Raw genomic sequence first — 26,717 nt, 5'->3', positions numbered from 1 at the left:
ATCATCAAAATCTGCTATATTTCAAAGAACCAAAGAAGTTGAACAGGAGACAGGCGCGGTGGATGACGGAGTTAAGCCAGTATCATTTCACGATACATCATATGCCAGGAAGGAAGCATATAAAAGCAGATCTCCTCTCGAGGCGATCAGATCATAACAAAGGAGAAAACGACAACGAAGATGTTGTGCTACTGGATGAGAAACTATTTGTAAGAATGACTCTCTCTCCAGAACAAAGACAAAAGATCGCAGACAGCCAAAAGAGAGAGCTAGAGATCTCAAAATGGATCGCAAAGAGAAAAGGAAACGTGGATGAACTGATAAAAAAAATGAAAGGAAAGATAGAGAGGAGAGAGGATGGATGGCTAGACGAAGACGGTTGCATAGTATTCAAAGGCAGAATCTATGTACCAAAGGATGCCGCGTTAAGGGAAGAAATCATCCGACGAAACCACGACTCCATCATTGCAGGTCATCCAGGAAGATATAAGACAAAAGAGCTAATCACTCGACAATACTGGTGGCCCTATATGGACAGAGATATCACGAGATACGTAGATGGATGCGAAGTCTGCCAAAGAACCAAGACAGACCATAAAAAGAAAGCAGCACCGCTCCATCCAAACGAGATCCCGGATAAACCGTGGCAGATCATATCGGTAGATCTGATCGGACCATTACCAGAATCAAATGGATATAACATGATAATGGTAATAGTAGATCGGTTTACAAAAATGATCAAGGTAATTCCCACGCAGATGGAAATCACATCGGAAGGAGTGGCACGATTATTTAGAGATCATGTATTCAGAAACCACGGCATACCCGAAAAGATCATCTCAGATCGAGGACCGCAGTTCGTTTCAAAATTCATGAAAGATCTACATACGCTTCTTCAGATAAAAGCAAACCCATCAACGGCTTGGCACCCACAAACGGATGGACAAACGGAGAGGATCAATCAAGAGATAGAGCAGTATCTCAGAATCTTCGTAAACCATAAACAAGATGATTGGGCAGAATGGCTTACCCTAGCAGAATTCTCTTACAATAACAAACAACATTCTGCGACGGGATATAGCCCGTTCTACTTGAATCATGGACATCATCCGAGAACACAGGAAGTAGTGAAAGTGGGGGTGAAGAACGAAAATGCGGAAGATTTCGTAAAAAGAATGACAGAAACGAGAAAGAAAGCAGAAGAGTCGCTGCAAAAGGCAGCTGAACAGATGAAGAGGCAGTACGATAAGAAGAAAAGAGAAGCAGTGGAATATAGAGTAGGAGATAAGGTGTATGTGGAAGCAACAAATATCTCAACGGATCGACCAGCTAAGAAACTGGACGATAAGAGACACGGCCTGTTCGAGATACTGGAAAAGATAGGCGAATCGGCCTATAAACTAGCATTACCACCGACATGGCGGCCCATTCATCCGGTCTTTAACGAGATAAAACTCACGCCATACAAAGAACCACAATTCCCTTCCCAACAGAAACCTAAACCGATACCGCCGGTAATAGTAGACGGACAAGAAGAATATGAAGTCGAAGAAGTTCTAGACTCATGTCTAAAAAGAGGAAAATTGGAATATTTAGTACATTGGAAGAATTATCCAAAAGAGGAACGCACATGGGAACCCGAACAACACCTAAACAACTCACCAGACAAAGTAAAAACATTCCACGATAACAACCCTAGTGCACCCCGACGGATACGATTCCAATTACATTTCCAACCGTTCGAAAACTTCACAACGACTAGAGTCCGAAAACAACTGTTCAATTGGGAAAACGGAAAAATGGACCCCTACTTTCGAGACGAAAGTCCTAAAGAGGGGGTAATGTCACGACCTGAACAAGAGCGCTAGTTTCTTTTTCATTTTCTTTAATATCTAATCACATGAACAGATATAATATGTTAAGCTGCTGCTATTAGCGCGGATAACATAATACTTAGTTATATCAGATCACGTGACCATCACGTGACAAAGAGCCTAGAACTATTACAAAGAACATCAGTCAGCGCCTCATGGCTGACTCTCAGAAACGTATATATAGTGAACACCCATGTACATATTTTCCTTAGTTGTTGATTACTTCTCAATCGATTACTTGTGACGCTACTTGTCGATTTAAGGTCTTCATCCCTCCGTTAGTTCGGTATAGGGGATAAGGCTTTTACAAGAAAATAGTAATTCACTTATGAATACATTTAAACCCAAATATAAAATGCACTTAGCTTTCTCAGCAATTTCAACCACAGAAATTCAAAAACACCATACATTATGAATAAAGTCTATCATATATCATATTTAAACATGATACTATGAACTGAGTGCATTAAACTTCCAGCAAACAGAACTTTGCTCGGGTATAATTTCTTAAAGAATAAGCAAAATGTTAAACTGAGACATTGTACTTTATCCTCTTCAATACCATCTACTTTTTCTCTTAGACTGGCTACCAAAAACCTTTGTTTTGGGTGCCCCCTGGGTACAGCCATTTTTAAAGACTAGCACTGGTAGTATTATTCCTGATTTCGGGGTCCTGACTTTTCTGGTTAGAACCTTGTGTTATACACGAGGTGCCTGAGGTCCCATCCCCGCTTAAGAGGCTTCGTACTTGCCATAATCATCAAAACTCCATTCGGTTCCAGAAGTTCGCAGTTTCGCAGTAGTTTGACATGTCTCACAGCTCAGCGCATTCGTACAGCATCCGTATCGTCCAGTATAAGGATCATAACTACTTTGAAAACCCAAGGATGGAAGCTTTGGTACATTCAAAGCAGAGAAATTTCTAATCAACCTTTATCTGTGCCAGTGAGGGTAACTATCGTGGTAGGTCTTCGATGGCCTCGTGTCACTCGCCCCTGTGAGCGAAACAAATCTTATCAAATGCTCGTACATCCTGTTTTATTTTCCTTGATTAGCCTGGTTAGGCGCGGTCAGGTCCAGACACTAGAAGGATGTCAGCCTCTCTCTTGCCCGAGCAAAACCTCATTGTCTCCTTCCCATTGTTTAGTTGGAAACCTTTCTTTGTGCAATTTTTGATTGCTACAACCACCCCCAACACCAAATACCTCTGCCTTTAACATGGCATCCGTTTGCATTCACCGGCAGCTAAACTCTCCTGCGGTGACGAACACCGACAAGAAAGCGGATTTTCGCTATCCACCAGTTAAACTTTCCATGTCGCCTAGGACTTCCCGGCCTATCCTAAAAGACATGTCAAACACTATGGTTGCTCAAGCAATGGAAAGCCGTCGCTATATCATCGAGCAGCCTGACATTGACGCTCCCAGTCCAAATGTACCGCTCTCGTCCCAGCATGAGTCACATGTCCGTGGTCCTTCTTATGAAAAGTTCTGTCCGATTGTCCCTTTGTCTCCCATTCGCAAAAATGCTCTTCCAATAGGTCCCGTAACGAAACCTGCCAGCGTAGACCCCGTTACTTCGCTTGGTGCCAGCCGCCGTATCCTTGCAGCACATCTACCTTTGTCGCTGGATTCCATCGACTTTCATATTCAGTCACAGACACGCCACCCTTTGGTCAATTCGAACAAATGTACTCCCAGGCGTAGTTCATCTCTCATAGGTTCTCCATCTCTCAACTCTTTGCCTTCATCCTGGTCCACAGAGTACTTCGACTCATCCGCAGGTAAAGAAATTATGGACCGTGCAGTCCCTTCTGCTGCTGGTGAACGCAGAGGTATGACTCGTGGAAATTTTCGCGAGAGTGGAACTCATACCACTGTTAATCGCAATCGAGACGAAGCTAAAGAATATCGATTTCCCATCATCCCTACTCGCACCTCCACTCCGCCGCTCAGCCCTCCACCTCCTTCAGGGTCTTCCATGGCCACTGGACTTTCCAAGCGATCAGGTCGCTGTTTTCGCTTAGTACCCACGAAGGTTGATGGCGAGGATAAGTTCATGCATGCTGTAGCGGCTCAGATATGGCCTCGCGTCGATGAAGCTGGGAAACCGACTTTTGCTTCCGTAGCAAATGGCACAGATCTGACGGGAGACGGTTCCCCTGGAATGCCACTTGATATGCTCCAAACTTTAGGCCATCTCGAGGACATTGCGGCTGTAGTGAAAGGACTACCTTATCCTCGCGCCAGGGCATGCGGGGACTTCCAGACGGAGGGAAGGATGTATTTTTCTGGCATGGGAGGAAGGGATGATTCGTCGACAACGCTCCGACCCTCGACTCCAGGGATAAGCACTACGCCTACATGGGCTGACAAAGGTAAATGGCGAGCAACTGCTCCCCCCAACAAGAGTAAAGGAGCCGTAGTAGAAATTGTTAGTCATCTGTTTATTCAATTTCATTCATTCCTACAATCATTGAGTTGCTATTTTGTAGCCCCCTACTACAAAAACGAATATAGCGAAATGCATCACAGGCCGACTCGTTTCCCACCAAGAAACCATGGGATGCGTTTACAGTCCTCAACTATACGTGCGTGCTCTTCTCAGTCTTGCTATTTGGTCTAATACCGTCCCTGCTTTCAGCGAACCCCAGACTTTCTGATCGGATCATCTAAATCTCCCTTCGTTAGCCCTACATCCGGATACCATAGTCCACCCAAACATTACACTATGGACCACCGGAACCCAAGCTTGATTTCGTTGAGTGATCCGTCTACTGACCACTCTTTTACGTCGTCAAATGGTTCATTTAATGCTGGGTCTGAGAGCAGTGGCTGCGCCAGTCGACGATCTGCTGGGACTAGACCACCGTTGTCAGCTCCTCCAGGCCGGAGCAATGCAGGCGCTTCTTTAAAGGCATTCTTCAGTCGATCGCGAGGAAACACTACAGTAGTAGCGTGTGCGTCTACCATCCCACTTTCTCATCTCCCTGTAGAGAGCTCTGTCAGCCGTGAACGACGAGCACGGTTGCCTTGGTTGAAGATCTGATCTTCATCATTGTCGTAGATATCAGGTGGATATGAACATGTACTATTGTTGTAGTATGAGGTATTATTTGGCTATGGGATGGTAAATCTTATGTTGTGCTCCATTCTAAACTTGCGTACTTCTGACGAGTCGTCAATGAAAATCTAGAACGGTACAATTAAGGCGACAGGTCATGCTCTGACAGAATTTCTCTGCCTAGTTCATGATCTCGCCATTGAAAATGCATTGTTCGGTTATTCACATTCATATGCCAGCATACAATACTTAATCGAATGCATCAAAGGATTTGATCTTTGATCTTCCGACAGAATGCTACTACGTAGTACGCACTATTGAAAAATTCAGCCATCGCTATGTTGAATGGGTCTTGGAGAACGCACTGATCATTGGCTGAAGTTCATATTATAGCCTCCTTTTCCGTTTGGTTCAAACTTGAAGTTGTCGGTCGACAGTCCGAATTTTCCTGTCATCATGATGATATATTATACTAACTCGATTAGTAACAAAAACTTACCGAGGATAGTATTTCCTAGGCCTTTAAACTTATCCATCATCTCTGCCGTCTCTTTCTTTTGAGCAGCTTCCACTCGAGGTTTGATATAGTACAATGATCGCTTAGCATCATTGCTCATGGGAGAGCTCGAAGGTACAAGTTCTATGATTGTCTGGTAATCTATTCTTCTGCGGTTAATCACAATATGCGAATGAGACGCACTTCGGCTGACCTTCTTGTGCACTGCTGAGAGCCGACCAACTATTGATCTTTTCATTGCAAGCTGCCCGGCGTTGAAGGGCTTTGACATATTTTGGGTCATCTCGCAAAGCTAAGTGACCGGAGTTAATTCAAAGATCAAACAGTCTAGCTGCGACTCAACCTTCTGTGCAAGCATCTACGGCTGCCTTGTCGTCACCCTAGAAAGACGTATATGTGCGTAGCTAGGACAGACCTAAACGAAGACCTTCGACCTACCAGTTTCATGCGACATGCTCCGATATTCGCATTCAATATCGCTCTAGCTTTCGAGCACTCTGCTTCCAACGGCGTTTGAATGGGTTCTGGCGTTTGGGTGGTTTCGGGTTTCTGAGTGGTGTCTGCTTTGCCCTTACCCTTTCGATCCTCCGCTTCTTTAAGGCCAGACTCGGTTTCGTTTAGGTTTTTGATAGGGTCTTTATGTCCAGTTTCTTTCCTCTTTGGCAACTTTGCCAATGCTGTTGAATAGTAAACGAGAGCTGATGACCATTCTTTCGATCTGAATGCCTCATTTCCATCTTGCTTGAGTTCATCTGCATCTCGAAGACGTTCCTTTTATGCGGTGTAAATACAACAGTAACATCGACAGGTCATAGCATGCTTGCCTCTATCTGGGCGTCGTCCAGGATATCTCCAGAAGTCAACGAACCATCATCCTTGTGCAAAGATGAACTATCTTGAGTGGCTAGAGATGGGGTTTCGTCAAGCTGTTCTGCCATCGGGACTCGGGTACAGCCGACTGTGCCCTCCTCCATGATATACTTTTAAGGGGCATTCCAGAAAATTCGTGTCCAGTGCTAGCAAATAACGGAAATCAGAGCTCAATGCTACACATTTTTATATTCAAGTGTCATGTCTGCCTATATCTACTAGTCTCTACCTGCTACTGCACTCACTTCGAGGTGTCACTCAGGTGTAAGTCAGCCTCCGGCCATGCTTATGCATATAAAAGTTCTAGTTGACACTCGAGCCTCCGTGGTCCTTTTCCCCATCATATCTTGCGGTTGGACTATTCATCTTATGCATAGCAACCATGTCTCGCGCTCATCATCTCCAGTCACTTCGTGTTCGGCCACATAGGACTCAGAGGCAACCGCTTGCATCGTTCGATTCCGTCTCTTCTCTTGATATCAAGGAAATCCTTGAGAAGACTGGCGACAACGAAGACCTGTTTCTTGTATCGCTACCCTTTGATGAATCATCTGATGACAATGATGGTTGTAGTCAAGATTCTGACATTTCTCCTTTCCCTTCTGGACGTAGGCCCCCTCTCTTCACAATGGTCGACCATCGTGCAAGGTTACTCTTCCCACTTCCGCCATGTGCATCGACATCCAGCCGCACACACGAGGAGTATGAGACAGACACTGTCTTGCTCACTGCACCAACCATTCCACGACTCAACTTGGTCCTGAGAGAAGAAATATTTGTCGACTCATGGATAGTAAGTCTTCTTATCTTTTCTCCTGAGTCGCGCTGTATCATGCTTCGTACCAGAGCAGCCTCGTATCTACACATCCCCCAGGTCACATTCCTTGGTCAAGTGATAGAAGAACACAAGTTACATGGACTCCAGAAGGATCCGTCTTCTTGTCAGAAAGAATGAAAGGACTTAAAAGGCGATCTCAGAAGCATACGGACAAGACAGCATCTATTACGGGCATCAATAACCACGAAAATAACACATGCAAAGGTGGCATCGAACATTGCCGTACGCCCTGTGGTTCAGAACCTTCTGCATGGCGTGAAGCGTTGGTATTCGAACACGAGATCACCATGCAAGCTGTGGGTAAGAACACTCGCTTGTCCCTCCATTACCCTGCAAACATGGATACGGACACTGCTAGCCTCAATGTCGGGTTATCGCAACCTGACCCCCACGTCTGCAGCGAACCCACTGGTGCAAAGCCGTTGGTACCCCGCCGAGAACAAGGTGTTCCTTCGTTGATAGTCTCTAACTCAACTGCAACAATCACGGCTTCTATGGACCTGTCAGAAGCACCTCTCGCTATTCGAAGAGGGAAGGAAATTGTACCCCTGCGCCTCGAAGAGAATAAGGTAATTGATTACCCTGGTATTCCGAGCGCTTTCCTTGGTTCTCCTTCAAACTACTCGCCCTCATTTGAGTATGCGAATGCCCCCGACGAACCGCTATTGGATCATCAAACTATGTTGTCCAACCTAAGGTCACAGTGTTATTTCCCAGACCATCAGGCGTCTCCCTCTCCACCTGAAAGGGAAGGACAGCCTGTACATAGGTCGGTCTCCGCTGGTGTTCCGATTGTTTCTCTCGAGGAAGACGAGGACGAAGAAGAATGGGCTTTTGCGCAGGATGCTTCTCCATCATTATCAGGCCGTCGCAAATCTATCTTCATCAATACACACGATGCAGTCGGAATAGGACCTTTCCCCCCGTCTCCGCAGGAAGAAGAAATAAATGCAGATGCTTTTTGTACGTCCCGTGACTTTGAGCCTTTGTCATCTTCCACTCTTGTGTCTCCTATGGCGACCTCCATGGCAGTCACTGACAGACGCAAAACCTATCGTTCTTCCTCGGCTTTACCACTGTCCAATATGCCTACTACCGTCGGCGCACCTCCCAACCGTCCACCTTCTCTTCCACTCCCGCCACGCCCTGCCTTGGTCAGTCCATCAAGCCCGAAACGTGTGAGAGGTATTCTGAAGAAAGTCAAGAGCGTTCGATTTCTAACTCCAGATGAAGAGGAAAGCTCCCATCTGAAAGTACAAGTACCTGTCTCAAGCTGCATGACACCCTTATCTACTCTTAAACGGCCCTCCCCGCTCCGTCAGAGTCACACCCCAGATGAAAGCGATACCGACTTGGAAGCGCCAAGCAGTCCAACGAGCCCTTCCATTGTTCTGAATAAAGTGTCTGTTCAAGTACCCGCGATCCCGACTCTATCTCTTCAGAAGAAATCGACGCCGAAACAGCAGCTACCCTCTAAACCAAGTGCAACACTACAGCGGAAAGTCATTCCGAGACACAAGTCGTTTGACCAGGAGAAACTACTTCCGAAGGAGAAGACTTCCCTGAAAACACTTTCGATCTCCAAGCGTGCCTCGATGATCTCACCGCTCCAGCCTGTGTCAGTCAATGTAGCGCAACAAAAGGTTCTGCGACCTTGCAAATCTACGTCTTTTGGCCGTCACTCTGTCATCGACGTTGTCGAGAAGGAGAATGAGCCGAGAAGTGCATCTGTTCCGCCTCGTCCAGCTCGATGGTCTGTTTTGAACGAAGGTACTCTCGGTCGTGCGGTCCAGCAGGCGGGTGTTCAGAAGAAGAGGATGACAACGCCCCTTCGTAATATCTTGACGCGATTCAAATGAGTTGTATTCTTACATTCTTTTATTATATACCTTCTTTTTATTGAGTTCTTTTGGTAAACTGAACTTTTGATGTAAGCTTCATATCCATTTGCATTTTTTTTACAAATAAGTATAGGTGGAACACCACCATTCGTACGTGAACAGGAAATAAGGACGTCATTGTCATAAGCCTAGACATCGATGACGGCTGTAGCCTTGAAATATCACGCGATGCTCTAATGCTCATGAAGACATCCTCTAAAACCAGATAAATTCAACAGATGTATCTACGTTGGTCCAGATCTTAATTGTCCGTCAGTAATGATATTAGGAAGTCAAGTAAGAAGAATAGTAGACATGACAATCCCCGCAGCAGCAGCTATATTGTAAATAGGGTTCAAGGCATCCGAAGCAGCGTTTGTCGAATTTGTACCAGAAGTGTCCTGGGAAGGCGAGACTGGGATCGAAGGGTCTCCACTGGTGGCGTTTTTATAGGGGAATGTCGTATTCGTGTTGCTCTCGCGATAAAGGTTGCTCTCAGGGATTTTGTTGCATTGGCCAATAGGCTCCAGCTATAACAGCATAGTCAGTATCTGCATACATCTACACATGGTAATGGTACTAACAGTGAGATGCGGGTTGAAGCTCATCGCGAGAGGTAAAGTATATCCTACGGCAAGGTCGACAGTGCTGGCATAGAGATCGTGCTGTAAGACAACAAATCTATACATGTAGAGTTGAGCGAATTCAATCTATGATATCTTTTTATGAACGCTTACCCAGTGTCAATGATCGTGGCATTGCCAAGGATGGACTGGAAAGTTGAGAATGACTCAGGCCCGGTGACCACCCCTCCTGGTACCTTCCAATCTACATATAACTAATGTCAGTTAAACCACCTCCTCATTCAATAAGCAGAAGATTGACCATTGGTATCAAATTGTGAACCGGAAGGAGTACGAGTCCAGATCACGGGAACTAAACCCATGGCCAGTGAGATGGCCCGAACACGGTCGTCTGTTTAAAATGAGTTTTTTTGGCGATGGGTAATTAACAGAAGAAAAACTAACCAATATCCCCAAATGGCGGGCGCATGGTAGTTGGAGTCACGCCAATAACGGCTTTGATAGCTTTACGGGTCCATCCCAGCTCGGCAACGATTTGCTCATTAGTGAGAGAAGTTAGGGGCTGGTATGATAAAATAAAAACATCGAATTAGTTGGCCATGTCCATGAATGAAAAATAAGCTATATCAGACATACGCGATGAGACCAAGTATGCACGCTGATTTCATGGCCACCCATGTACTCTTCAACCAAGACCGCAGGACGTTCAATGATACGAGATCCAATGACGAAGAAAGTAGAGCTAATGTTCTTTTGAAACAAGAACTCGAGTAGCTGTCTGTAAGATGATGTCAGAGAAAAGGCTAGAAGTTACACAACAATACAGACTGGGCTGTAGAAAAGCAGTTCATTATCCTGAACTTGGCTTATTGGAAGAAACATCACGTACTATAAGGACCGGGACCATCGTCGAAACTATTTGGACATCGTTAGTAAAATGATATAGTGAAGCCCGATCAGCGTATTACCTGACACCCCACGTCAACTTATCAGGACAAGCGGTGATATCGGTTGGCCTCGTATAACCTCCACAGGTCCACCAGCCACGGTCAGCAGCATGAGCTAAAGCATCGGGATCAGTCCCACAGGAACCGTCTACAGTGGGAGCGAAGCTAGGGATGTTGAAGGCTTCCAATTCCTTCATCCATTGTTGAACCTCTGAAGAATCTAAACACACGTGATTAATACCGTTCACGAATGACCCAGGAGTTGCACTCAGTACTTGTTGGAGGAACTTGATCCTGGGTAGGCCAGTCGCCATTTTTATAAACAACTATGGTTTACCAAGTTAGCCGCCTAGTAATGACCTTTGTAGAGAACACGTGCTCACACGTTGGTGAAGGAAGAGGAGGGACGCCGGAAACAGGCGGACTAGCACCACCAGAGTAGGTGGCAGTTGGAGGCAACGTTGATGGCGAGGGCATTCCGGATGTAAGCTGGCTCAACGGTGGGATACCTGTGCCAACCATGGACGAAACCGACGGCAAGGACGCGCTGGCAGATGTTGTCGCAGCCATCGACAATAGGGAGGAGGCAGAAGATGTCGCGGCGGCGGAAGATGAGTGTGAGGTGGTAGCTACAGTGGTAGTTACAGTGTTGACTGTAGCCCTCTTTGCCAAGCGAGCATGTTGGGCGTTGTGGACTTGGTGTGCATTCGAAGACCCAATGAGCGTTAAAAGAGCGACGAGAGCTTGAAGCTGCATAGTGGTGGGTAAGTAAAAAGAGCGACGGGGATGTGGATTAATGCAGAACTGTATGAGAAATAAATGAATAGGTGGATATGGAAGAAAACCAAGAGCAAACAGATAAAAACCGGCATGGAAATATGAAGCGACGACAGCAACGAACTACCTCACTTTCCTTTTACGGAAGGCTAAGAGAGACTTGGCACTCAGCCGACTCGCCCTCCCGGCAATCGCATACCAACATGTATAAAAATTGGTGACCTTTTCACAGGAATCACGATAAAGCATCCCTCTTATGTACAATCACTCATTCTAGACTCGGTCTGCTCCATCTTTGCTTTCGCTACGATAATTTTGCTCCACTGCACACTAATACAACCACACTACAAGTACTAGTACAGCAATACCACATCCTGCTCAGACTATCAGACTATACATCGAATATACTTGAATAAGTTGGCCTTGAATACAGTGCAGGTAAGATATATAAGCTATGACAGGAGAGTGCTATAGAACATCCGAAAGAAAGACAAATCAGAAAGATGATATTCATATAAACACCCCCATCGAGTATCAACAAGAACAATATATGCAGGTCACACAAGTTAAAGAACACCACAGACAGCTAATTACTCAGGTCATCTTGAAGATGCAAGTGACACAGTATCCGACATTACTTGACCATTGTGCCCAGCAGCAAATCGAATCGTCAGAATCCGGTCGTCGGACACCATCAATATTTCATCCCGGCCAGACGGCGGTACGTAGCGAGGGTGAAGGAAAGGTGCCTGCTGAGGCGCCCCATACCCAGGAAGTGACTGTCGACCATGGTACGACGGAGGGGGTGTAGGCGAAGAGTTGTATGGATTGTATGGTGCTCCTCCATATTGTGGATTATAATGAGCAGCATTAGACGAATTCGCATTAGAAGGTGGAGTATCGGCAAACAACAGGCGAAGGTTATTGCCTTGAATGACTTGGGACATATGTCCACTTTCGACATGACGAATCTCGACAAAGTTTGGCTCAAATGCCAAAACATAAGGATAACGAAGAGCTATTGACAGCACTCAGTCCCGCAGTAAAGACTCGTGAAGACCAAAGTTGACTCACCGAAGCCAGTGGGTGAACCCTCCCAATGCACCATAAATCCCTGCCGCGAACGCCACCCATTTTTATTGACATAAAACGCAAATTCTGACTTGTCTTTAGTATCTGACGTGATCTCAACAGGATATTGGCTCACCATCATAACACAACAAGAACTCGTTGTCGATGCGATAAATAGCCATGGGCTTCAGATTTTCTTTCTTTCTCACAAAGTCGAGGGTAGAGTCCGCCGGATCCAATAAACCCTGCGTATCGAGGCTCTCCAGGTCGACAATCTCAAATCCCTTGGAACATCCTACACAGAGTTTAGTCTTGAGGAAGTGTATCGAGCTCGACTCCACTGGAATGTAGAACTCCTGAAAGAAAAAGAAATATAAAGACATGAACATCTTCAAACAAGTAGTTGTACACACCCTGAAGAGCTTTAGAGTATCATTGCCACCCTGCAACAATTTGCGGAACGTAGGCTTGCTCCTCCCACGAACGTTTTGATCGATAGGCTCCAGCGTCTTGATTGTACTAGACAAAGGGCTTGACTTGACTATGCAAACCAATACTTTGCCCAAGCAGATACCAGCTTTGAAAAAGGATGTATGAGACGATATCCTTTTTGCTCGCTTTAAACCTGCCATTGGGTCCATAGGATCCAAAGCATCAAGTGGGAAAGTGACCACTTGACGTTCTTTACCGACACCATCAGGACCGTTGAGTCTGTACTAACTCAAGCTAAACTCTCACCTGACAGGACAATCAAAAGCTGGAATTCTTCCAAAACATCAACCTGTGAGACGTCCAGTAAGGCTAACACCTTGAATGGATCTCTGTTTGGTGCTCGAAGATCTGACAGATACACGCCATCATCGGTACCGAAAACGATGCGTCTTCCACTGGCTGTAAGCTAGTTAGATCAACCCAGAACACCCAGCCAATGGTCGACTCACCGAACGGCGCTGCGCAATTTACTTTGTTTGATCCAATGAAAAAGCCTTCGCACAAAATGATGGTGTCAAAGACCGCGCTTCTTTCGCGCATGATCTCTTGCTGTTTGGTGATGTTTTCTACCCACTTGCGATGACTGACAAACGTACTCGCCCACAGAGTTAGATGGTAGTATTTTCGACCAAGATGAACGAAAGTGATGGCGAATCCGCCTTTACCGTCGATCTTGATAGGGATAACAGGAGCATGTGGGGCACCCTTACTAAACGATGATTTCTTCGTCAAGGTCTTCCCCTGCTTGTTCCCTACCGGTTTCCCAGCATTGGCAGTGTCCTCGGGAACGGAGATAAAAAGAAGTTCAAGAGGTATGGGCTGAACATGCGTCAGAACGACAGCGGAAAACAGAAAACAGTGCAAAACTTACACGTCGATATACTTTATACTGCTCGTGCTTGCTTTTTTGTTTGACCATCAGCAGGGCATGATCAAACAAATATACTAGCAGGTCTCCACTGTCACCTTGGCCACCACCACGCTTGTTGAGTGCACCTTTATAGACCAACTCCCTTCCTTCTTCTTGCAAACGTAGATCCTACATAAACATAAACACTGAATATTGGCGCTATTGACTGATAAACTTACCACTTGCTCTCCTTGTCTGTAGATCAATTGCTGGTCTAGTTGTAAAAGATTGAAGCGATTTTCGGTCTTCCCGGTCTCAACATTGACCTTGCCGAGGAATTCCCGAACTATGGCCACGACTTGTGGAAGCACCTGTTTATCAGGATTGTCATCAGGCGTGTGCTTGAGTACTGCCTCCAGCAATAGAGGATATCGAGCAAGACGTGTAGTGGGCTTGGTCAAGTAACCATTAAGCTCGAGTTTACGGGACTCGGGCAGCCTTTCAGTAGTCTGGGAACATACCAATGTTAGGGTTAACATGAATAAATCAGTATTTGCACTGCACCATACCTCGACAAACTGCGCAAAAGCAGGATTTGAACTTTTCTCTTTCTCGAATTCATACTTTCCGTACAGCTGGTGGGCACCATAAGACACAAAGGGTGCAAAGTGTGGCACCGCATCCAACAGAATATCTCCTATGCGTTCGACGACAGCATAAGATTTTTGTCGTTTATTAAGAGCATCACGAAGGCGTGTGTTGACAGCGATGATCTCATGCACGTTCCAAAAAACTTGTTGTAAAAAGTCTGTGCGCCTATCTTGTGAAATGATATCGTTGTCTTTTAAGCCATTGACCCATGCCTAAACATTCCGTTTAGTGGGTTATGCGACAATTTGCTGCATAGAAAGACGTACATCACGAAGATACTCCATGTCACGTACAAAGTCACGTTCGGTGTAGATGACTTCGTTGATTGCCTCCTGACGCCTCTTCTCAATGTCTGACACACTGTTCACAACTTCTTGGGGCACCGAGTGAATCCAGAGTGTACCCGGTTCCTAAGACATAAATCGAGGTCACTTTGGTGAAAATCGAGACTTTTTACAATACTTACAACGAAGTCACCCAGACTCTCTCGGCTTATCTGTTTCTTTAGTCCAGGTTGAGGCTTCATGTTGAGACGAGCCTGCTGCTCCAGCCTTCGTGGACAAGCTATACTGTAGCATAGCTGATCTCTGGTACAGGTCGGAGAGTAGCAGTCGGTCAAGAGTGTGAAAACGCCAGAGGGCAAGGGAATCTCGTCGAGAGATTCTGAGCCCTGTCGCTGTCGTGTTTGTGCAGGAGTAGATGGCGATGATGCGTCTTTATATTGTACATCCGTATGCGAGTCATTGGAACCATTGCCTGACTGACCTAGGCCGCCCTCGGAGAGCAAGGATGCTCCTATGGAGTCATCCTGCTTTAAACCAGGGCGACTAGGCGACTTGGGTTCTGCATCATCTCTCTCGATCTCCCCTGCTTGCTGTTCCAGCGCGGCCAGCTCCCCACTGACAAACGGGCTAAGCTTGGTGCGGAATTGATACAACTCGCCTGCACTGTCCCTCAATCGGTGATCGTAGGTGACATCGTGGAAGAACTTTTGGGCATCCAAAGCACGACCGAGGAGTAAAGCGAGGTTACGGTCCGTGGTTTTGATGATATATGCTATCTTATCAACAGCCTCGCGACCATCAAAAGCGTCTTTGTATGTGAGGCCATCTTTGACTCTATCAGCTATGTTTATGCGTTCGCGGAAGACTTCAGCAACGCGGGAGAGCAGAGCAGGATAGACGATGGGTGTTTTGCGTGTGACTACGACACGAACGGACGTGGGTGAGTTTCTTCCCTCACCCATTGAGGGTATGGGAGGACGAGAGCGAGTGTCAAGTATTGTTCGCATAGAGGAAGAGGCGGCTGACATGGACATGGAACGGTCGCCGGTGGCTCGTTCCCGGCGGTATGCGATGCCAGCAGGCATTGTCCTCGAGGACTCGGATGAGCGGCGAGTGGAGGAGGCCAATGGCTGTTCAGCTAGGGTAGATGAAGGAGATGTGCTCATTAGGGAAGTTCGCGTGGACATGACGCCAGTATCAAGCTGGAGTGGATAAGGGCGAGACGATAAGGAAGCCAGGCCGTAACTCTGGTCAGAAGAAACAGAGAGAGGGCTTGGATGTCGATGCTGTTGTGAATACTGTTGGGCGGGAGCCATCGCTATTTGCATGTTGCGGGAAGAGAAGATCAAAATTAGCACGGTCGTGCAGGCATTCACCGGATATAGGACATGAAAAACCCACGTGTAAGGTCAGACGTCCGAGCCCAAGGGAGCTCACTGAGACTCTCATCGGTACCATGATCGCTACTGGCAGAGCTGAAATCGATGTTTAATCGGCCGTTATCGGGCTCAAGATGGACACCAAGCGTTGGAATTTCGACTGATGTTCTCGACGGTCCTCCGTTCTGGGCGATGGGTTGTGGGATCTGCGGAGGCCTGGCCCACTCCGCCTGCTGGCCGGGAGGAGCGTTGAGGTAAACCTGAGCTTGATAAGCCTGAGCCGGTGTGAGGCCAGCTCGTGTCAGGGCTTCGAGGCTTGCATCCGGGGGTTCTTCGGGTTTGGGAGCAATGATGCCTGCTGTATGCGGGGAAGTGACGACAGAGCGAGCACGGCCATGTGTTGTTGGAGGAGCAAGCGTGTTTGGACGTTGCTGGGAAGGGTGTGGATGGAGAGGAAAGGGGGGCTGGGAGGGGGGAGGATAGTAGGACTGCCTGTAGGGCGATTGGTGCTGCGAATAGGCAATATTTTGTACGGGGGACGCATACGAGGAAGGATGGGATGTACGCCTGTCAAAAGGAGCGTTGTACTGGGGATATTGTACAGGATAGTGAGCACCATTCTGGGGCTGGTGGTAAGGAACTGCATGCACGGATTGTGCATAATTTGGATGAGAATTTAGCTGGTGATGGGTAGCGCTGGGACGACCAAAGATGGTTTCGTACGCCTCATTGCGTTTGTCGGGTTGGCGAGGGCCCAGTGGCCTGTCCATGAGACAAGGCAAACACTGAGGAAATAAAAGAGAGATTGGGGACACTGGAAAAGCCGCGAAGAAAGACGGACGACCGAAAGAGACGCTCAGCTACAGCGTGGTCACACCCGCGTTCGCCGTTTCTCCCTCCTGTCACGCCTGCTCTTCCTTGCCGTCGTCGTTGCCCTCGACGTCCTCTGCAACTCAATGCTCTTTCACGTCACAGTAGGCGTTCGTGTCGTGCGCCTGTCGATGTAGCTCACAGCTCGTTCGAGATAATCTCTGTCCAGTGTCTCATTCTATCTACAAAAATTATTGTAAATTCGGCTTTTGTTCGCATCGTCATTCCATCGATTGCACCCATCCATCCACCCACTCCATCCACGACGAATATGGCTCTACACCCTCTCAAATTTGTCAGACACAGGCGACATTTTGAAGCGCATTATCGAGAAACAGTAGCATAGACTCAGATTCCAACGTCGGATACACCATCGCGTGTTCTAGCAGTGATGCCAGCAGTCGTGCTGAGACACGTCGACAAAGATCATGCACATCGATGACACCCGTCTTCATGACCATCGGCGTCCCGGTATCACGTAATCATGCCGAGCCGGCTGTTACGGCCGCAGTCCGGCCCATATGCATATGATTCTGCTAAACGAGGAAAGTTGCGATCGGCACTCTCGTCTTTCTTTGCACACAACATGCTCTCTCGCCTATATCGGAGACCACCTCTTGCCTTCAACTGGTCATCCTGCTCCCCTCGATCAATGGCTGTTCTCTCAACAAGACCACAGAACTGGAAAGCCGCTGCTCCAGAGCCTCCCTCGGGCACAATCACCTTTGCCGCGCAGAAGAACTTGCCCAGGCTACCTGTACCTCATCTCGACGCAACTATAGAACGCCTCAAGGAATCGATACGCCCACTTGCCTTGAATCAACACGAATATGCTGCTGCGGAGGAGAAGATACACGCTTTTGCTCAGGGAAAAGGCAAAGAACTACAGGAGAGGTTACTCAACCACGCTCAGGGCTCGGAGCACTGGCTAGAGAACTGGTGGGATGACATGGGCTATCTCGCATACAGAGACTCGGTGAGCGCACAAAAGAGAGCTAACTCGTTAGAGTACTAAATTCTGCATAGGTGGTGGTAAATGTCTCTTACTACTGTGAAGTCTCTTCAAATTAGACTTGATAACATTATACTCAACTTTACCTTTACTTCGTTACAGATGGATTTGATCCCCATCCATCACATCTGAAACAAACACCCGCCGCCCGTGCAGCTGCTTTGGCTCGTGGGGCCATGATATTTAGGCAGCAGGTTCAAGGAGGATCGATAAAGCCAGATGCTACAAAGGAAGGCCCACTTTGCATGGATACATTCCGGTAAATGCCTACGCAATGATGCTTTTCGTCCGCTCATTGTTTGCTCACAAGGTGGATGTTTGATTGCTGTCGAGTCCCTGGGCCTCAGGGTTTAGATTGGAGCATTTCTTACGCTGACGGCACCCACGGTAGTATAGGCCATATCATCGTTATACGGAAGAATCGTTTTTGGAAATTAGATACCATCGTAGACGGACGCTTGTTAAGCGTTGATGAATTAGAGAGGTATATTTTCTGGTAACATCATCCGGTCAATATTCACAGTCAAGGTCATAGACAGATTCAACATATCTATGACAACACCGCTCACGAATACCCTGGAATTGGTATTCTAACTGCTTCTAATCGAGATATCTGGGCCAAGGTTTGCACGCAAAACTTCGAGTTAAAAGTGGAGAAATCTCAATGCTTGTAATGCAGGATTATGCCGAGCTGGTCTCTAATCCTCAAAACGAATCCATTACCACCGCAATCCATTCATCTGCTTTCATCATCAGTTTAGATGGTGATCAACCTTCTGGTCCCGTAGATTTTAGCCGCTCGCTGTGGCATGGCGCTCTCCAAAACGGCATCCCGGTTGGCTTACGGAATCGTTGGGTCGATAAACCTGTCCAATTCATCGTCTTCGATAATGCGGAAGCAGGCATAATGGGTGAACACTCAGTTATGGATGGCACCCCCACAGTCAGATTATGTGATGACGTGTTAGACTATCTACACAATCCATCATCTGACCTAGGTACACCTTCTACCAGCTCTTTGGCTCCTCCCATACCCCTAGACTGGGTCATCTCTCCTGCTACCGAAAAGGCCGTATCTGAAGCAGACGTAGCCGCTCGAGAACTCATCGAATCCCAAGTCCTGTCATACCACCTCACGAAATATGGTAAAGCGGCGATCAAACAATTCGGCGTTTCTCCCGACTCATGGACGCAAATGATCGTGCAGCTTGCTTATCGTCGCCTGGTTGGTGATCGTAGGTCCGGCGGAACTTACGAAGCAGCGACAACGCGCAAGTTCTACAAAGGACGCACGGAGGCAATCAGGGTCGTCACTTCTCAGTCGGATGCGTGGGAAAAGAGCATGGACGACGCAGCTGTCGATATTCAAGAGAAGAAGAAGCTATTTGACGAGGCGACCAAGAAGCACATTCAATTGGCGAAAGGAGCTGGAAATGCAGAAGGAGTCGACAGACATTTGACAGGTCCGTTCTTGACGCGATGAACTTAACTTCTGTACCTTATAGTCATTACGAAGGTCTCAAGAAAGTGTTACGGGATGGCGAGCCACTCCCGTCCGTTTTCACTGACCCTCTAGTTGCAAGGTCAAGTAACTGGGTACTCAGTACTTCTGCCATCTTCTCAAAGCACTTCCCGGTATATGGGTGGGGCGAGGTAACACACATCCATTGCATTCACTGAGCAGTGCTGATGGTTACTGTGACAGGTTGTCCCTGATGGTTTTGGAGTGGCGTACATGACTGGATACGATGGTGAGTGATTAATTATCGTCGCAAAAATCCTATTTGTCACTAAGTAATGAATATCTTAGACCGTTTGCAGTTTACCCTGACATCTAGGAAGGAGTCGCCGAACGCGGAGTTTCTCAAGGAGATTGCTCGGGCGGCAGATGATATATATGAGCTGCACACGTCTCTGCGTAAAGCCAGGCTATGAAAACATGATGTAGTGTAGTTTGACTCAGGCGTTTCATAATGTGCCAATGATGCATGTCCACAATGCTTGTCAAACGTGTTAAATGATCGTTAGTCGAGCAACGGTACAAAGTACTACTACCAGTCAAAGTCAGACGAGACAAGTATGTCACGGAGAGTACCACGATGCACAGCCACGTACTTGCGGGATTTGCCGGCTGACCCATGTTTGGGTTATTTTCCCAAAAACGATTTTGTGGGGTTTGCTCGTCATCCACGCTGGATTCCACGTTTGGGCCTGCCCTTTACGATTACCGTCCTCATCGTGCTGCCCAGCGCTGGCGTCTACCAGTTCACCGTGGATGTCAACCGGCGATAACAAAACTGTACAACATCAACGCCTTTTGACATTTACTTGCTTCTATCTCGCAGCACGCGATACCGACCGAACACCTACAAGTCTGAGACGCAACCCATCTTCACTCCACTCCACATTCCAAGCCATGAACACAGCACCCCCTTTACCATCCTCCTCCTCATCCAACCCTCCAAACCAAACCTCTCCGAGAACACCAGGACCCGCATCGAGAATTCTGTCTTCCATGCGCAAGTCATTCAGTTCCTCTAACTCCCCAAGGAAACGACAAGGAGATGTTTCAGTGAGTTTCCATCAACCTTTTTTCGATACTAACTGTTTTAATTTATGTCTGGATGGTCATTAGCGTAGCGGCATGTATTCTACCCCTGAAGAGCGTAACCCCTACTACCAATCTCGCTCGCATCACACCGATGTATATGCTACCCGTCCTACCATTGAGCAAATAGCTATGGGGTTGCACATATCTCGCACGCCTCACCTCAGACAATCTGCGGGGCCGCATCAACGGTACTCAGTTCCGAGTTTACCCACCAACCACCATAAATCCACGAATTACATCCCCCATGTACCTACGAGTAGACGTTATGATTCATCATGCCCACCGTCTCCACGGCGAAGTCTTCCCCCACCACCTCCACGATCCTCGCTGAAAAAAGTCGGTACTGACGTATCCCTTCACGCACCAGCTACTTCGCCGGGCCTCCCTGCTGCCTCCCTCTCGACCTCCACGGTAGCTTCAATTGGTCCTGCGACTCCGGAGTCGGCACGTTCAGTGCTCTCATTCAGGGTTCGCATGTCCAGATTTCTTCCCAGCCTACGATCCTCGTCTTCCGTCGCCTCCCCGGCGTCTTCTGTGAGCGAGGGGGTTCGACCACTGACGCCGAAGAAGGCAGTGCGGTTCTCGACGAGCGTGCTCGACCTTGATGCATCACTGCCTCACGCATGAATTGTTTATTTATACACACGACTAGACGTCGTATATTACTATTCTGGATGACCCCTTATTTTTATTTTCACTGCATTAGCGACACTTGGACAAGGTCACTTTCTTACTGGGGGAAAATGCGCGAGTCTTAGAAGATCGTATTCACATTATTTCGTATGTTAACACTGTAGCCCATTTTTCTACATAGCCCGAATGTTTTTTTACCATTTATTGGAAGAGTATTGTCCGTTGACGTGCCCCTTGACCATGCCCTAAAGCCATTAGCATTATCAGATAGTGAGATAGCTATGTGACAAGTGTGTTTTGACGAGATTCCTGTTCAGTAATGTGGCCGGATAGATACGCTGGGACCGCAGCCGCTTACAAATATGACCCATCTTCGCGCCGGCTAAGACAAACCAGCTTCTTGATCATCTTTCAGTTGTTCAGCTGTGCCGTGACTGGACTACACCTCTTTTTTTTCTTACTTCTCTTTTTGCACTTCTACATAACACATTTACACATTTCAGCCCACTCCATACAGCATAATGGCTCCTGTGGAGACTGAGTACTATGACTTGGTGTGTAGCTCATCTTTCATCGAGAACGCAGTCCTTACTTGCCGTCTGGGATTATACATTAGTTGAACGTTTCCGTGGACGTTAGTGACACAGATCTCAAGAAGGCGTACAGGAAGCAAGCCATGAAGGTACTGTTCCTTATACTTTGCAAGCCGGCACTACTCACGTTGCATTTACAATCAGTACCATCCCGATAAGAATCCGTCGCCCGATGCTGAAGAGAAGTTTAAAGAAATAAGGTAGGTTGTTTCACTGCATTGATACTGCTATATGGCTTGGTTTGACCATACAACGTAGTAAAGCATACCAAGTCTTGTCAGACCCCGTAAGCACATCATCACCACCTACCGCCACCCTGGCTAATTTTCCTGCTTCAAGAATTTGAGGGCTGTCTATGACAAAAATGGTAGATCTATGGTGCGTGTGTGCTCTATTCTGTTACGTTTGCTTGTGCCTTGACGACGACGCGCTGGACGGCTCTTAGGCGGACAAAGAAGGCAATGTCAATATGGAGGATGCAGCAGGATTCTTTGCCAACGTTTTCGGTGGTGAAAGATTCATGGAATATGTGAGTGTGTTCACGTCCCTAGACTCTGCGCGCTTTGTTAAACTGTTTGACCCACTCTAACCTAACTCAATGCACACAACGCAACAGATTGGTGAAATTTCTCTTATGAAAGAGATGACTTCAGTCGCCACGACAATGATGAGCGAGGAAGAGAAAGCAGATATAGAAAGAGAACTTAATGGTGGTTCGCCTTCAGCGGGTCCTTCGTCGCCCATGGTCACCCATGAAACACCAGTCCCACAGTTGCCACATACACCCGACCACTCCACCTCCGCTCGCCCCCCCTCTCAGCTGAACACCACACCACCCGCCCTCACTCCTGTTGATGAGGCTTCGAAACGAACATCTCAGTTGTCATCACCCTCTCCGAGCACCGCCAGCGGCAAGGAAGCTGCGAGCATGTCACCTTCCAAAGAACAGTCACCACCAAAGAAAAAGCATAAATTGACGCCTGAACAGAGAAAGCAGCTTGAAGATCTAGAAAAAGAGAGACGTCGGGCAATGGAAGAACGGATCAGCACTCTTACCGTTAAACTCCTCGATCGACTAAGACCATTTGTAGAAGCTAAGCATCCAGGAGAAAAGGATGATCCAGAGACATTGGCATTCCAGGCGAAAATGAAAAGAGAGGCTGACGACTTGAAGCTGGAAAGTTTTGGTGTTGAGGTGAGTGCTGACAACTAGCTACTGCTATACCTTCCCGACTAATAGGTTGTGCACCAGCTTCTACATACCATAGGTACTGTTTATATGATGAAAGCTTCATCATTTCTCAAATCGAAAAAGTTCCTTGGCCTGTTGGTTTTCTTTTCCATATCTTATCTTTATAAATGCTAAGGCAATTTCTTTGCGGACAGTGCTGGCTTTTGGTCACGGCTGAAAGAGAAGGGTTCAGTTGCCAAAGATGCTTGGGGAGTCATTGGAAGCGCGTAAGTGGAACTTTCAAGCACATGCTAATCTTACCTCATGTTCGATTCATCTCAGTCTAAGCGTGCAATCCTTAATGCAAGAAATGGAGAAACTTCAAGCCAAAGGTGAGTTGGGGGAGGACGAAATGAGGGCACTGGAGCAAGATGTTACTGGCAAAGTGAGTTGAACTTTTGGTTAGGCTCCGTATCCTTGTTTATGCATGTAAAGATTATGCTAGCGTCTTGGAGAGGAACCCGGTTTGAGGTTGTTCAGGTCCTGCGTGAGGTGCGTCCATTTATTATTTTTCAACAAACATGGTGTTGGACTGGTCGAGACTAGGTCGTCGATAACGTTCTGAAAGACAAGAAGGCGTCTGATTTAGTGCTATATAACCGAGCTAAGGTCCGTTTTATGTGTCCTTTTTCCATGCACCCTCTAAGCTATATATTTTAATAGGGTTTACTTATCACGGGTGCAATCTTCAAATCGACAGTTCCTGATGAGTCTGATGAAGAACGTCGCGAACTAGAGAGGTAAGTATCCTTTTCTAGGTTTTCAAATTCCGCGTGGTATTCAACGCAATGAGCCGTAGGATGGTAGCAGAAGCTGCTGCGGGTAAATCCAAGCACCAGCAGTTACGTACAGCTGCTGCTAAAACGAGGAAGGACGGCAAGACATCTCCCAAGGATGTGGAGCATGCTGAGAAGGCCACAAGACCTGCTGAACCCTCTGGTCCATGAGTATGGTCACACGCCTATTTCACACATTGCATACGTATAGCAGTAGGATTCTGCATTGGATAATAGATTACGAGTTATTGATACGTGGGCTTTACTGTTCAGTGACTGAAATTTTAAGCCCCACCAATGCGTTTTCCAGAATTACATTTTATGTATGATTTATTGTGCAAGTGTTACAGCTGTATAGCATAACCAGCCGTAACAAGGCCAGAAAGTGATTGATACAAGATCTGTGGTGAATGAACGCAGTACTATCTATACATTGACATCAAAGTTAGGTACAGGCTATTCTAATGCGTTTTGTCCGTCTTCGATAGTTCAAAGGCATCCCTTACCTACCAAGGGGTTATCGCGATCAACCATATATGCGTTCCTGAGCTCCGATAATAACTTACCTTTCTGAAAAAATCATCATCATTGATCACACGGAATCCTGTGAGCGCCAACCCTTTTGAAATGGCCATACATGCTTTGTGTGCCTCCGTGCTTCGCGCAGATTCTGCAAAAGCCGGAGAATGGTTGCCTCCATGGGGCTGGGTAGGAATTGCTACGTGCGCGGAGAAGGATTAAAAAAGGTTAACACTAAAAGAGAAAATTCGCCAAGTATGGCTCACCAAAGATTGGATGGATCGAAGGAAGCTCTGGAATAACATATTATCAGGTCTCCATACGGCAGAAAACATACCGATGCGAGGCGATACACTTACCATAAGTAACGTTTCCCTAAGGTGGAAAACCCCCACATCGATCAGTATAACATTGTACAGATAATGTAGGTATACACTAACAAAATCTGTAGACGCTGCCGAAGCAAATTCCCAAACTTCGGAAACGATACCACAGTGATTGTTTGCAGTACGAATAAACTCAGCCCCTATGCGATGCCATTAGAACGATCAAAGTATTTACTCATATGAACACACTTACCTAGAACACTATTCTGGCGCAATTCAAGATAGGGTAGGCCAAATTCAATGTTCGCTCGGCACGATGTGGCCATTGCGGCGGCCCTATTAACCAGGGTGAAGGATAAGTTGCCAGTGATGCGCAAACATAATCATGAGGAGCTCACTTAAAGCAAGCCTGTACTCGATCACGCAAAGAAAATAATTGCTCCCGGGTGGGAGCGCGGACGTACCACCGCATCTTGGCGTAGTCAGGTATCACTGTCAGTAATTACACCGTCGAGTTTAATTTGACATGTCCGCTATGACTGAAGAGAAAATCGAAGACTTGCCATTCGCAGCACCGTTATGGCCCTTTATTACACCATGTACACGGTGGTCTGGTTTGATCTGCTGTCGTAGAACTGCGATGCTAGAGTAGGCGAGAAATGCCGCATCTAAAGCGTTTGTCCCTTCCCATGGAGCAGCTGCAGCATGTGCACTAGACTAACATGAGCTTTTCATCATATTTCACGTTTTTGAAACTTACGACTGGCCAAAAAACTCCACTTCCATAGCCTGCATGGCCAGAGAAGTCGATATACCAGCTGAATGGGCAATTCCAGGGGCGGGATGACACCTATGACATGACACCAGCGTTGTTCAGCACCTTGAACTTGGCAAAATATATATGTACTGACATAACGCAAACATCCATATCCGTATAGCCGCCACGCTCCAGGAGTATCACTTTGCCCCCTCCGCCTTCCTCGGCTTCGGGTGGGGGTAATAAGTAAGATGTAACACTTATGTCCATAGGAAACGTACCAGGAGTTCCTAAAAGAACTACTTTTCCGGGAACGTTGTGAGTTTCCAGGGCTGCCTTAACAGCGATAGCCACTCCCACTCCGCTGATGGCAATGAGGTTGTGTCCACAGGCATGTCCGATCATAGGCAATGCGTCCATTTCTGAATTGACTCCTAAGACCCTCCCCCCCTTACCATGAGCAAACTCCGCACGCCAGGCTGTATCCATCCCTAAGTAGTGTCTAGTCACTGAGAAGCCATGGCTTTCCATGAACTGTGACAAGGTGTCATGGGCGAATCTAATACGATGAGTGTAAGAAGCGAGATTTTAGTAAAGGTACATGCAGTACGAACTTTTCCTGAAACATGATTTCAGGATTATCTACAACATAGAATGTCAGTATCGAAGGTGATTAGGGAGTCGAAAAATTTAACCGTGGATTTGAAGACTCAATTTGCGCAGTGTAGGATCCAGCTGGTCGAGAACATATTCGATAGTGCGCATGACCTCTGCCCTGAATATACCTGATGAACCTGTGTTTGAGTAGGGAGGGGGGTCCTCCCAAATCGGCCAGTTTGTTGTATAATCTTTTCCCGAGAAATCGCAACATGTACCATAGTAGATGTTTGGCTTCTGATGGATAGACCTTGGGATCAGAGCCACAGATGGAGACAAGCGACGACTGTAACTCACGTGTTCCCCCGACACCCCAGACGGTCCAGGAGACGCAGACGATCTGTGAGCAAGCTCATCCCGCCGCAAAGCACTGGGAGCGGGGTTGTCGGATGTTACGAGAGGCGTGTTGTGTCCCTTCAGGTTAGATGAACGCCGGAATCTGGTCTTGAAGATGCCGCCCAGGCATCCAGCTTGCATGTGAGGCGCTTCAGGAGTGGACATGGAAAATATCCGGGGGCTAAGGATGTGGTGGAACGTCCTAGGTACACTTGCTTCTTGACATGTTTATGAAGGATTCCAGCGCCCTATGCCTGTGGATCTCGGGCACGGAAAAAGAGCTGTGTGATCCGTGCTCCGTGCTTATCGGCTTAGGTAA

The 26,717-nt window shown here is 47.1% G+C and overlaps 9 protein-coding genes across 9 annotated transcripts; 5 read left to right on the top strand and 4 right to left on the bottom strand.

Annotated features, from left to right (window-relative positions):
* Positions 1-3,092: 3,092 nt before the first annotated feature.
* On the top strand, positions 3,093-4,642 carry SERLADRAFT_409853 (uncharacterized protein; the record flags this gene model as incomplete). Its single annotated transcript, XM_007320775.1, has 3 exons — positions 3,093-4,307; positions 4,369-4,464; positions 4,586-4,642. 3 exons carry the CDS (start codon positions 3,093-3,095, stop codon positions 4,640-4,642), a joined length of 1,368 nt encoding a protein of 455 aa, XP_007320837.1.
* SERLADRAFT_472955 (uncharacterized protein) lies at positions 4,615-6,400 on the bottom strand (the record flags this gene model as incomplete). The annotated part of the gene is made up of 7 exons (XM_007320774.1): positions 4,615-5,251; positions 5,309-5,385; positions 5,437-5,595; positions 5,648-5,746; positions 5,798-5,834; positions 5,893-6,224; positions 6,278-6,400. The coding sequence occupies 7 exons, from the start codon at positions 6,390-6,392 to the stop codon at positions 5,156-5,158; spliced, it is 915 nt and encodes a 304-aa protein (XP_007320836.1).
* Positions 6,401-6,706: 306 nt separating this feature from the next.
* SERLADRAFT_416828 (uncharacterized protein) lies at positions 6,707-9,062 on the top strand (the record flags this gene model as incomplete). The annotated part of the gene is made up of 2 exons (XM_007320773.1): positions 6,707-7,117; positions 7,171-9,062. The coding sequence occupies 2 exons, from the start codon at positions 6,707-6,709 to the stop codon at positions 9,019-9,021; spliced, it is 2,262 nt and encodes a 753-aa protein (XP_007320835.1).
* A 66-nt stretch (positions 9,063-9,128) lies between these two features.
* SERLADRAFT_451170 (carbohydrate esterase family 4 protein) lies at positions 9,129-11,443 on the bottom strand (the record flags this gene model as incomplete). The annotated part of the gene is made up of 10 exons (XM_007320772.1): positions 9,129-9,572; positions 9,627-9,723; positions 9,780-9,870; positions 9,928-10,017; positions 10,071-10,188; positions 10,263-10,404; positions 10,512-10,541; positions 10,595-10,793; positions 10,849-10,899; positions 10,957-11,443. 10 exons carry the CDS (start codon positions 11,327-11,329, stop codon positions 9,336-9,338), a joined length of 1,428 nt encoding a protein of 475 aa, XP_007320834.1.
* Positions 11,444-11,667: 224 nt separating this feature from the next.
* Positions 11,668-16,847, bottom strand: SERLADRAFT_451169 (uncharacterized protein; the record flags this gene model as incomplete). Its single annotated transcript, XM_007320771.1, has 12 exons — positions 11,668-12,368; positions 12,425-12,508; positions 12,558-12,777; positions 12,835-13,103; positions 13,160-13,312; positions 13,363-13,732; positions 13,785-13,952; positions 14,003-14,626; positions 14,681-14,824; positions 14,881-15,084; positions 15,319-15,749; positions 16,100-16,847. The coding sequence occupies 12 exons, from the start codon at positions 16,845-16,847 to the stop codon at positions 11,950-11,952; spliced, it is 3,834 nt and encodes a 1,277-aa protein (XP_007320833.1).
* Positions 16,848-17,524: 677 nt separating this feature from the next.
* SERLADRAFT_472938 (uncharacterized protein) lies at positions 17,525-19,977 on the top strand (the record flags this gene model as incomplete). The annotated part of the gene is made up of 9 exons (XM_007320770.1): positions 17,525-17,923; positions 17,974-17,998; positions 18,062-18,218; positions 18,270-18,443; positions 18,495-18,582; positions 18,639-19,422; positions 19,476-19,612; positions 19,665-19,710; positions 19,770-19,977. The coding sequence occupies 9 exons, from the start codon at positions 17,534-17,536 to the stop codon at positions 19,892-19,894; spliced, it is 1,926 nt and encodes a 641-aa protein (XP_007320832.1).
* A 153-nt stretch (positions 19,978-20,130) lies between these two features.
* Positions 20,131-21,453, top strand: SERLADRAFT_472931 (uncharacterized protein; the record flags this gene model as incomplete). Its single annotated transcript, XM_007320769.1, has 3 exons — positions 20,131-20,482; positions 20,503-20,531; positions 20,595-21,453. The coding sequence occupies one exon, from the start codon at positions 20,604-20,606 to the stop codon at positions 21,195-21,197; it is 594 nt and encodes a 197-aa protein (XP_007320831.1).
* Positions 21,454-21,605: 152 nt separating this feature from the next.
* Positions 21,606-24,155, top strand: SERLADRAFT_472929 (uncharacterized protein; the record flags this gene model as incomplete). The annotated part of the gene is given in 15 exon segments (XM_007320768.1): positions 21,606-21,658; positions 21,676-21,757; positions 21,820-21,885; positions 21,941-21,996; positions 22,055-22,082; positions 22,136-22,174; positions 22,242-22,325; positions 22,413-22,991; positions 23,049-23,122; positions 23,183-23,254; positions 23,310-23,412; positions 23,463-23,519; positions 23,574-23,636; positions 23,691-23,767; positions 23,827-24,155. 14 exon segments carry the CDS (start codon positions 21,725-21,727, stop codon positions 23,972-23,974), a joined length of 1,479 nt encoding a protein of 492 aa, XP_007320830.1.
* Positions 24,103-26,643, bottom strand: SERLADRAFT_472924 (uncharacterized protein; the record flags this gene model as incomplete). The annotated part of the gene is made up of 14 exons (XM_007320767.1): positions 24,103-24,309; positions 24,370-24,521; positions 24,589-24,615; positions 24,682-24,697; positions 24,763-24,848; positions 24,902-24,984; positions 25,047-25,140; positions 25,212-25,360; positions 25,409-25,498; positions 25,560-25,632; positions 25,687-25,964; positions 26,020-26,047; positions 26,101-26,299; positions 26,360-26,643. 14 exons carry the CDS (start codon positions 26,561-26,563, stop codon positions 24,265-24,267), a joined length of 1,524 nt encoding a protein of 507 aa, XP_007320829.1.
* Positions 26,644-26,717: the final 74 nt, after the last annotated feature.

The sequence above is a fragment of the Serpula lacrymans genome (genome assembly GCF_000218685.1).
Source record: "Serpula lacrymans var. lacrymans S7.9 unplaced genomic scaffold SERLAscaffold_10, whole genome shotgun sequence".
Taxonomy (NCBI): Eukaryota; Fungi; Basidiomycota; class Agaricomycetes; order Boletales; family Serpulaceae; genus Serpula; species Serpula lacrymans.
This window is presented reverse-complemented; position numbering and strand designations above follow the sequence as displayed.